The 11809-nt window shown below is 33.2% G+C and overlaps 1 protein-coding gene across 3 annotated transcripts; it reads right to left on the bottom strand.

Moving 5' to 3' along the window:
• Positions 1 to 184: 184 nt before the first annotated feature.
• Qsox1 (Quiescin sulfhydryl oxidase 1) lies at positions 185 to 9582 on the bottom strand. Of its 3 annotated transcripts, XM_076134384.1 has the most exons (3): positions 7700 to 9582; positions 2856 to 2898; positions 185 to 470 (listed from the first exon to the last, which is right to left on the bottom strand). In XM_076134384.1, exons 1-2 carry the CDS (start codon positions 9397 to 9399, stop codon positions 2880 to 2882), a joined length of 1719 nt encoding a protein of 572 aa, XP_075990499.1. In that variant the 5' UTR covers positions 9400 to 9582; the 3' UTR covers positions 185 to 470; positions 2856 to 2879. The 3 variants fall into 3 exon arrangements, 2 of the variants coding, with proteins under 2 accessions (XP_075990499.1, XP_075990500.1); XR_012960325.1 differs by having other exon boundaries at positions 2856 to 9582; XM_076134385.1 differs by lacking the exon at positions 2856 to 2898 and having other exon boundaries at positions 7700 to 9581.
• Positions 9583 to 11809: the final 2227 nt, after the last annotated feature.

The following is an 11809-nucleotide window of genomic DNA, read 5'->3' as shown; positions in this document are numbered from 1 at the left end:
ATGGAACTCTGAATAGTTATGCAATAAATGTATCTTTCTCTCGTAAGGTACAAGACTTGTGCCATGCAGCGGCTGTAGTAATATTTACTGAGAATATCTAACTACCCACCTTTATAACTTCCATAGCAGTAAGTTCCTTTTGTTCCCATAATCATAACACAGCCGAGGGAAATAAAACATAATATATTATAAATATTATATATTTTGTCTTAGTGGAACAAGAAATATTACTGTTATGTATGACTTCATTAAATTGAATTCTAATGAGATCAATTACAATGTCTGCAGAGTAATGCGTTAATTCAAAGCAAAGAGCAATGTTGTAAAAGCTAATTTCGTCGTGTAACAAATAACAATATCCGTACTTAGGTCTAACACTATGATTAGGTACTACAGGACTCGAGTATAAAAATGATTTCAAGCGCTGATCCCCATGTCAACATGAGCCATGTTCACATGTTCACATGTACCTGCAACCAAAGAATGAAAAATTATAGAACATCTATTGTTGTAGTTTTATTCTTTGGGAAAAGTAAAGGCATGCACTGTTATTGTGACATAAATGTGTTATGTCAGTGTGCAAGAAACTTTGTTCCGTCTTAAAATACACGTAGGTACACTTGACTGTTTTACCATTTAATAGATCGATGTTGATATAATCAGTATTTTACTAAGGGGCTAAAGCTCCTTCAAGAGCATCAGAATTACGCACCCACGCTAATATCCAGGCATGAGCTAGTCAGGTTGAACTATTTTAGCTATTCAAAACTCCCCAAATTGTTGACTCCGCCACAGGATAACTGCATTTTACCGAATATGCCCAGAAGCCAAACGTAATAGTCCCTTAAGTATAACAACATTGCAAACCTATAACCGCAATTCTTTGGACATTGGACTAACGTTAATAAGCGGTGCAAACTTAAAAACCAACCTCACGAATCATAATCACCTACTACTGTTCTTGGTCATAAATTTATAGTGGAGCTCTCTCCCAATCATAAGATATTATTAACAAAAGAATCATCATCTTAGCCCAAAAAAATATACTAGTTTAGCGAAGGACAGTTTTATAAGAATTTATAAGTTTTAATTTATTACATAAGGGACAGAAAATATATAAAGGTTTATAGAAACCCAAATTACATAATAAATGTAGGCATCAAAAGTCAAATCCGATTTATAAATTAGAGAAATCGTTGCGGTTATAGGAGTTATGTTGCGCTGACGTATGTAACCGGTATACTGTTAAATATGTATATTTATCGAAAGTAAGTCAAAGCGTATTAACATAATGACAACGTTATGTAGTGATAAGGAAACGCCCATGTAGAATAATATACCACAACACCGTTTTTAAAAACGATCACGTCACTTATTTCAAAAGAAATGAAATATTGTAATGAAAAATACATAATATTATTCCGAGTGGATTGTGTGTTATCTTGTAGGTGCTTGCTTAAATAGGCATGAACTTTATTTAAAGGTAAATGCAAATAGGTAGGTACCCATCATTTTCCTTGTAAGGTCGTTTACGTGGCTGAGTGGTCTGTGGTAATAAACAAGGAAATGTGGATATTACCTCCTGTGGTAAGAGAACACAGCGGAATAATAATTATTGATATGATTTTTGAATGGTGTTGTGGCCCATCTTCTATACGAGCGTTTTCAAATCATAAGCATAAATAATAAACATGAATACGCATAATAATAAAGACAAATATAAACATATATTGTGAAGGGAGTATTAAAATCTATAATAAACAAAAATAAATGGCCCTGAGGAATAACTAATGAGAAATGGGTGGTAGGTTCATCTCAATACGAATAGTAAGGCAGGACATGGTGCTTTAATGATAGAGCTTCGTCATTATTTTATTGTTTACAGGACGTTAACGACTCATTCATTTCGCCAGTTACGTATCTTCTAGACAGTAATGAATTCGAACTAAACTGGTGTAACTATGCACTTCTATTAGCGTAACTAAAGTAATGTTACAGGCGACTGCTCACTATCAAATTATCTAACAGTAACATACCTATCTGTAGGCTTTACTTTACTTATAAGCGCTAGTAAACGTTCAACAGTAAGTGTGAATTGCTGAAAATAAATTAAATAATTTATCTAAATAGCTATTCAAAATTGGCTTTACAGAGTACATATTTTATTTCCTCTTCAGAAATTGACATAACGGGCTTTCCAACTAGTAATTTCTTAATTAGGCGAGTATCTCGGTGATTCAAATAGTACAACAGATATAACAAGTCATAGCATTATAATCTACAAACAAAATTTGTTCTACGTATGAAAATAATTTTCTCTAACAGTTGTACAATATCTAGCCAATACAATATAATATTATGTAAATATACGTTGACCCGGCGGCCCTACTTTTAGATATCCCATGCTTTAGGCTCACTCTAAATACGACCATGTAATAGGCACATGTTTTCTATAAAAAATAATGCCGCACTTCCAATTTCATGTTTGCTGTTATTAGTCTTTAGTATCTTTAAATAAAAAAAATTGACTCAAGTAAATAGTTTTTCACTTCATATCCGAGGGTATAGCTACCATTCAGAAGTTCCACTTGATCTATATTCTAAATTTTAATACAAAAGACCGGCTTGACGTGCTGCTAAGTGTACGCAATTCCACATTACAATGAGTATCTAGTCAACTATGAAAAATTTAAGTACATTGAGAAACAAACAATGAAATTGAAAGTCGGCCAGCGAACAGTTTGAAACTCGTATTATTTATCCACCACCTTACACTTACTTAATATTGCTAATAAATGAATGGTGTCATCCATTCACCACCACCATAGAAATCAAATTTTAGATCACCTACTGACCTTAGCCCAGAGTCCATTTTCCACTCAGTTGCGATGAACCGTACTGTATGGATGTAAAAACAATTTATCAGTAATGGATATCTGTATAAATCAATCGAAATAATTATTTTGCTTTGCTTGCTCTCGTAAATTTCTTATATTTCTCACTGGGCTTTAAGAGATAAGTAATTTTAGTTAATTTCTAATTAAATTGGAATAAAACTAGGTCCGTGGATTGCATCTGACTTCTTCCAATACTAACCTCACACTTAATTATTATCAAAAGGGATAAGACAGTCTTGAAACATGAATTAAAATGTCGTTTTGTATTACGGGCTACGGACATTATCGACGAGTTGTTTTTTTAAATAAGTTGATAATTTTGTCAAAAGATTTAGGTATGTTTATCACAGGCAAAGAAGAATCTAATGAATGTAAACTCTCAAAGCAACGCCCCGGGTTTTTACTACAAGTACAATAAGATAGTCCTTATTTTTCTTGTTTCCACTAGATCTCAAACATCTCAAAGCACATTCAAAGTATATTCTAGTGCAATTTGTACACATAACGAGAAAAAAAAACATCATCAGCCCGGAATTTTCCACGATCCTGCTTAACTAATTTTAACACGCAATGATTCTATTTTGCGAACGAGGATATTACCTATTTAAAATAGGTATCCTTATGTCTGGATGACATAAAACGCTGTAAACATTTTAAACAAAACAATATTTTAAAACACCAAAATACGTTATAATGCGATGCGTAATTGATTTATGATAGTGAATAGGTGTACTTGAGATTTTTTAAGTGAGACCACGGTTTCACGTGACAGGCCTACGATTTAATTACAAAAATACTCAATGTGATACAATAATTGACGATTGTAATGTCGTAAGCGAATCCTAACAATCAGCGTGGATAGGTCAGCCGGACTGTTTCGCCGCCCACGCGCATGAGCGTCCTTAAAACGTTAAACACTCGATATGCAATCCATTCAGATCTAGCTACATTCCAATTGAACTAAACCCAGCAATATATACTACATAACATGTTACAATAAACCTTTGTATCAATTTATAAAACGATTACTTTATGAAAAAATACTATAATTTACTCTATATTCTAGCGACATAAATTTGCACTATTACAAAATGTATGATAAATTAAACTAAGGAAACATTTACCCAGCAGGCAATTAAAAGTTAAATACAACATTTTAATTACTTACACTTACATTCAAGGCAAACTGAAATGCAGAGTTACGTCATGTAATATCACCAATATATCTGAATGTAGGAAGTGATGAACAGGTTACGTTCCCGGTTACTTTTTAATTGTGGTATTACTACTGATATGTATCGATTTACTTTATAACACGAAGAACGTATGAAACTTGTAGCCATATAAATACAAATGTAACAATTTATGCTAAAATATATTTTATTTATATTACATTATATTAGGCACTTTGTAACTATTATAATTATTATTAATCTAGATATAATTAAGCTATTAATAAATATTATTATATTTTATACTTCGCGAGATCTATTAACTAATAGTGTACCGCCACGGAATTATAATTATTTATAATATAATTAAATGATCTATCTTTTTAAACCTCGATTTGCACTATCTTCAGACTCGATAAGAATTTTATATTAAGCATGAACATTTTTGAGAATATTTGTGACATTTACGACACGTTACGAAATAATTATTTGTGTATAAATTGAAGAGCCAAAATACGATTGCGTAACACAAAATTAAATGACAATTGGGAATTTATAAAGACCAACTCTTAAGTTGCTATCACACACGGATGAACGTCAAAAACTAAAATCGATGGCTTATATAATTAAACAAAAAGACTCGTTTCTATGTAAAAATTTTACATAATATAACACATCCCCATAGTTCCATGTTATTGCACGAATCTTAAACTGAAACAATAGTGCGTTAATTTATTTGTTTTACTGTATTTATCTACGTATATTGTAGGTAACATTATGTTCCATTGTCACGACCACTGCCGTCAACGCAGAACATTTTCGTATTTGTTTATTTTACTACAAAACAACCCAAAGTTGTACACCTTTTGTTATTAATGAAATGCGCGCATAAAGTTTTAAGAATTTAATTTCACTATATGGATAACTAACTCGGTATTAAAGAATTTGACTAAGACTAAAACAAATCAACGTATAGATATAATTGTGATAAGTACGAGTATACGTGGAGGACGAATCTCTGAATGAATTGAACGTAATAGGTGTTCTCGTAACTAGGATATATGTACACGCGACGATATAACAAGGGGTCGGAAAATCTATTATTCAATAGCGTCGAATATTGCTGATGTCTGAATTAACATAATGTTTTATAATTCTCCAACCGCAAAGTTAGAAATATTAACTACTTATAGTCACCGTTTATAAATGTAGATGCAAACTTCAAAATTAAAGTATTCAGTTTAACTAGAACCGATTATACCTTCATTAGTATAAATTTACTATCCATAAATTTACTAAATTGTTACGATGGGTGGTGATGAAACATATTATATTCATGTATATCGTGTGCCACATTATCCTACAAGAAGCTGCAAACAATAATGGCTACACCATGTATCTAATCTATCTCTATGTTATAAAATACATTTAAATGAACTCTACTGAATAAAATATCATGTACCCATTGTATGTGTTGGCAGTTTAAGTGATGACTTGGAAGACTTTCTTGAATTAAATTAATAATATGCGAGGTGTTAGTATTAAGTTGCTTTTTACCTAACTACATAAAAATATATCTACTTTCGTATCTAGATTAATGAAACGTGAACTGGCAGAAGGATAGTTAAAAAAACTGGCTTTAGTATATAAAATATATATCTAACTAATAATTTATTTTATTTTTTATATTTCCTAATTTCAAATACTTTGACGTCTTTTATGTTTAAGACCTACGTAATTAAATTACCTACTGTATCGTACCTACGATAACTACTAAAATACCAAATGATGGAATCTATTCGGTGTCGGTTTTTGCAGTACAACAAGGTTTAATTTGTGATCCAATTTCCAAAACACTAATTGACCGAATACGGAATCCACTTGACGATGATAGAAAAAAAAAGATATAAATTATACCAAGTACTGCAGAAAATCTGTGCTGAAACTATACATAGAAAAGGTTCGTTGTTAGTTTGTATTTAGAAATACGTCCTTACCTAGCCGACTATTGTGCAGTATACCTGTTCATTAAGTGAGTTTGACACATAAAATATGAGAGCACCTTTTGTTAATAGACTGGATGCAATATGAATCTTGTAGAAATCGCGAAGAGATGTTCAGGGGCGACCCTAGACTAGAGGATGCGTTCCGAGCAACTCGTTGGTGTCATCTGACACAGTTAGGAAGGACATGGGAAGCTGACAGAGACCTGGCGCCCAGGAACTCGCCTTTCACCCCTAGACAGACCCGCCCCTGACGTTCATCCGAAAATGTACTATGATATGTTTTCACACAAACAGTTTCAAACAATTCAGAAAGCAACCCTATGTGACATCAAAACTTAATCGGCATCATCGACATCAAAGCTTAATAAAACAATCGCCAGCAAAGTATTTGCATTTTTCTTAATAGGAAAGTAAGATTTGTCAATAGGTAATCATAAATGTTTGAATGAAAACACATCTCAGCATATTGCTCTGAAAGATTCATATTGTGGAAGTATAGCGAGCAAGTAATTATTTACTTACGTAATATTTTATAAATAGACTTACATGTATACTTATTAATATGCAAAGGCTTTCAATTTTATGGAAGCATTGAATCAGTTCTGACTCTTAATATCATTTTCATAGAATTATAATATCCTATGTTGAAAATATACCATAGAGGAAAATATTGTTAGGCTACAGAATTAACAATAAATTGATTAGGTACTTGCAATGTGGAACTAATTACCACTAATGATTGAAAATACATGTTACAAGAAATTAAACGATTTAGTAAACAGGATGATACAAGATTTTATGCAGTTTGGGACCAAAAGAGAATTTTGAACAATTAACCAAAAATATATTGACAGATTGAACTTTTGACATAAGCATATTTTGTTGACTCCAAATCAATATGGTTTGATGACAGCCCAGCAATAATCATAATTCTTATATTTATCATAATGTTGGGATCACTTGCCTATACCGGCGCTATGAGTTCCTGTGCTTAAAGGGGGTCTCTAGTTTTCAAGTTTACTATTATAGCTTTCAATTAAATTCAACTCAGCTTCTATGGGAAAAATAACTAAATAAAAAGTATAATGTTTCTAACAAAAAAAATGCTCAGCATAAAGTCTTGTGTCCAATATACAAATTAGTAACTACAGTATACAAAATGTATGGTGAAATATAAACTATAAACAGCATGACTAAACATGGCAATAAGGAACAGAAATTGTTCACATTGAATATTCTATGGTCATGGTCTGTCAGTCCAAAAAAATGAATACCTATATGCAATAATTAGTCAATCATGCAGTAGTTAGTTCACAGGTTGCATGCAAACAAAATGTTTTAGCAACACATGGAATGATTCATGCAACCCCTTGCAAGAAATACATACAATAATTAATTCCACATTTAGCTCCATCCAACTAAATTCACACATAACAAAAAAAAATATTAACACAACTACAGAAATAACCAGCCTACATACAATATTTATACATTGTAAATAATGTATACGAGTGTATATTATTGTTATACTTTACCCCTTCCATGTTTGTAAAATCTTTTTTTGTAACGTCTAGATAGAAAATATTTTATGACTAGAATAAGAATAACAAAAGATAATATGTACAGGAGACTTAACATTCCGATGTCCAAATTGGAGAATGGACTTGCAGCTGTGGCTGAGGATCTTGCACGTCGCATCACTTGGATGTTGTCAGCACCATACACATTCTGCAGATACTGGAACACTGCTGGTAGATTCCAAGCTCCGCGAGCTAGCCTACATTCAGGACACCTGCCTACAGTTGGGAACTGGATTTTTGGATGCTCTGGATCTTCTGTGACATCTCCTGCTAGTCTCAAATTCACTTCATTATGTGCTATCCATAACCAAAGGACAGCTTTATCATTTTCTTTCACATCAAATATTCTATTTCTTGCAGCCATCGCCTGGAAGTGCTGTGCACAATCAGTACAGCCAAAGAAATGTTTAACATAGCCATGCATGGCTTTCAAAACCTTTGGACCTCCACTACTTTCAGGTTTTTGAGCAGCATTTACAGTGAGTGTGTGGAATAAAGTCCACAGACCACAGGTGTAACCTCTGAATTTAGGCTGACTGCCTTTGCACCTGATATATTCTAAATTATTTGTGGTATAAACTGGAGCATGGTTAGTTTCCAATCTCTTAACTAATTCATACACTTCACTACCACTCCAACTATTTCTTGTACGGAGAGTATTATATAAATCCATCAAATATTCTTTCAGGTTACCTCTAGCTGGGAATGAAGTAATGAGTACATCTAAGTAATCTAACAAAGCTTGCAGAGGTTCACCAGTCAGTGTTTTAAATCTGGTAATTTCAGTGTGCAAACTTGTCTTCAATGTTTTTTCTAAGTCAGTATAATAGACAAGATCTGTATTGAGAGTTACAGGTTTATCATCTGAATGTTCATTACTTATTATTTCTTGACTGCCTTTATCTCTAGTAGGGAATGCATAATTTTTGGATTTCAAGTAGGTATTCATTGCCCTCAGCAGGTTTTCTTTTGAAGGCTCTTTGGTAGTGAGTGTAGTTGGCTCGAGACTAGAGGTAACAGCAACAACTCCTGGGAACTGTTGGATTTTGGCAGTATTGGCCACTTCACTAGTATCATAAACTCTCTTAACTCTAACATGTGGATAGTCATTTACATCTAAGGCAAGTTCAGAGCCAACTGTTGAATTTCCATTTTCTAAGACAAGGAATGTATAGTTGATATCACTAGGCACATCCTTAAGGGCTGCTGAGTAAGTGCTGTATGACTCTATATTGAATTTTGGGGCAGCAGGCAATCTACCAGCAGACTGTTCACTTTGCATTTTGGCAATTAACTGTGATTTAAGTTTCTCAGCAGATTCTGCTATCAGTATCTTATCTCCCACATTACCATTGCCTTTTACATAAAATTCATGCAGATACCGGAGTGAAGGATAAGCCATTACTTCAAACTGTCTGCAAATCTCATTATTTTCTTCGACAGAACAGTCTAGAACTGCTAAGCTCACTATGTTCTTCCAGGGAGTAATTTCGCCGGCCATAGCTTTAAATCTAGGTGCAAATGCCCGACAATGCCCACAATAGCTATTGTAAAATTGAACGACGATTGCATGTTTTTGCCCATAAAGTTTCCTTTCAAAATTACGGTTCGTTAATATGTCAACCCGATCTGACTTACTATACAGTCCTTGTTGATCGACATCACCATCGTTCACTACAACTGCACTGTTCACTAATGCAATAAATACAGGAATAAATAATAATATTGAGCGCCTGAAGTTCATATTGATTGTCCTTCAATCGAAGGCACGTCAAAATTTTAATGTTGACTAAAACACAGCTTTCACCGATCGTTACGATATATGAACTAAAGTGGAAGTGAGGATCAGCAACGTATCATTTTATTTTAAGCGCTCAGAGTAGAAGTGAGTACGTCATTACATCTGCCAAATAGCGAAACATTACTGTTTGATTGACATTGACAGTTGACAGTGATGACAACCTTATGTCGGCTATGAATAGTGATGCCCAGTAATAATTTAAGGTTTACCTCAGTCTTTATCTCTAGTCATAGGAATGTCAAAGAAAGCAAAATAAAAATATCTATTACCTTTACAGTCACTCGGTATCGCACAGGGTGTTAGGTACACAGTTGTCCAAACGATATAGGCATGTGGTGTGGACTGCTGCCGATACGTTGGTACCATCATCAACCTAACCTTTGCTCCAACTAGGTTGGAGTCGGTTTTCAGTCTTACCGGATGCAGCTGAATATCAGTATTTTACATTGAGTGATACCTTCGGACCGCCACAACCCAGTGACCTGGGTTTATAAAACCTTCAGTGAGTGAGACTGGTCTTTAGACTTTCAAGATTATGACTTAACGACTGTCAAAGATCTTTGGATTATTTTTTTGTTAGCCTCCCCTTCGGAAATAATAATTATTGTATGAATTTATGAACTGAGGAAGTATTTATAAAAGTTGAAAAGTTCTATCGCAATATGATTGACGTCAACCGATGGCGCGCTAAATTCTTAAATTTTCAATTTTAAAATGCATAAATTAATACCAAAATATCTATATAATTTTACACATTTTTTAAAAATCAAAGTACACTAAACTTCTCAACGTAAGCAGATATTTTTACTTACGTATTTCACTACGTGATTCACAACACGTTTAGGCAAAAACATTCGATTTCTTTTTGACAGAGAGGGATCCGAGATTTTAGAGTTTTTTTCACCCCAGGTTCTCCACAATGCATATAATTTTCATTACTACCCATTTTCCACTTTTCTAGATCTTTCATGAGACCATTTGTGCATATTGCGATTTCACGCCAATCTCTTTAGATAATGATTAAAAAAGTTATATCAGGTACTTTTTTAGTTTTATTTGAATTATACGTCATATTATCACGCCTGATATACTAGAAGGAGTAGGCAGAGTTGTAGTAGATTGTTTCATTTGTACCTTATCTATACTAATATTATAAAGCTGAAGAGTTTGTTTGTTTGTTTGTTTGTTTGTTTGTTTGTTTGAACGCGCTATCTATACTAATATTATAAAGCTGAAGAGTTTGTTTGTTTGTTTGTTTGAACGCGCTAATCTCAGGAACTACTGGTCCGATTTGAAAAATTCTTTCAGTGTTAGATAGCTCATTTATCGAGGAAGGCTATAGGCTATATATCATCACGCTACGACCAATAGGAGCAGAGCAGCAGTAAAAAATGTTACAATAACGGGGAAAAATTTGACCCATTCTCTCTTATGTGACGCAAGCGAAGTTGCGCGGGTCAGCTAGTAATAAATATTTATTAATTTTGCCAGGTCGACACCGCCGTAACAATAAAAGCCGTAACTAAGTTTAATAACTGAGTAAATTATTGACTGGCTTACTGACATACAAACGCACAGCAAAATCTGCTGGGGCTACTGGGATTAGAAACTTAAAAGTTTTCGCTACGATATGACGCGTAGGTGTGCATTACAAAAAAAAACATGCATACATGCATGATTGGAATATGAATAACATAAATTAGGGATTGAAGGCATGATTGCAAACAAATAAATACATCGTTCAGTGTTTTTGGAGAACTATTCCCTAAGGGAATGATATAGGGGACGAAAGTGTATAGGGGAGTTCTTTTGTTTTCCAGGCTAGAAGAGTTAAATTTTATATTGAAGTTCTTTTATAAGATATGACGTGTTTTAGTGTTTTTAGGAAATCATCGCCTGAGTTGTTAAAATAGGGGACAAAATTATTATAGGCAATTTTTGGAGGAAGAAACGTAAAACTTACTGTTTAGGTGTCTGATTATATTAAGGGAACGTAATTTAGTGATTTAAAAAAATCGCCTTTAACTTAAACTGTTAAAATGTGGGGGACTAAAGTTTGAACTGGAGATTTTTTACTTTAATTTATTTAATGTTCATCAATTTACGAATATATTCTTGAAAATATGTAACCATTCTAATAACAACTTCCATCATATATTTTTTATTTGGTTCATTATCATTGATATCTATTAATAACCCTAAACAGGTGAATCACAAAATCTATTTAAATTAGTGTTCGTAATAATACCTACATAAATTTTATTTACCTAGCTGCAAGATGCAATAAAGAAACACATTTTTTTTATTACACAGATATGTAATAATAATTGACGTTAAAAATAACTAAACGTTT

Source organism: Anticarsia gemmatalis, chromosome Z (genome assembly GCF_050436995.1).
Source record: "Anticarsia gemmatalis isolate Benzon Research Colony breed Stoneville strain chromosome Z, ilAntGemm2 primary, whole genome shotgun sequence".
Lineage (NCBI taxonomy): Eukaryota > Metazoa > Arthropoda > Insecta > Lepidoptera > Erebidae > Anticarsia > Anticarsia gemmatalis.
The sequence above is the reverse complement of the archived record's forward strand: the minus strand, read 5'-3'. Positions and strand labels throughout refer to the sequence as shown.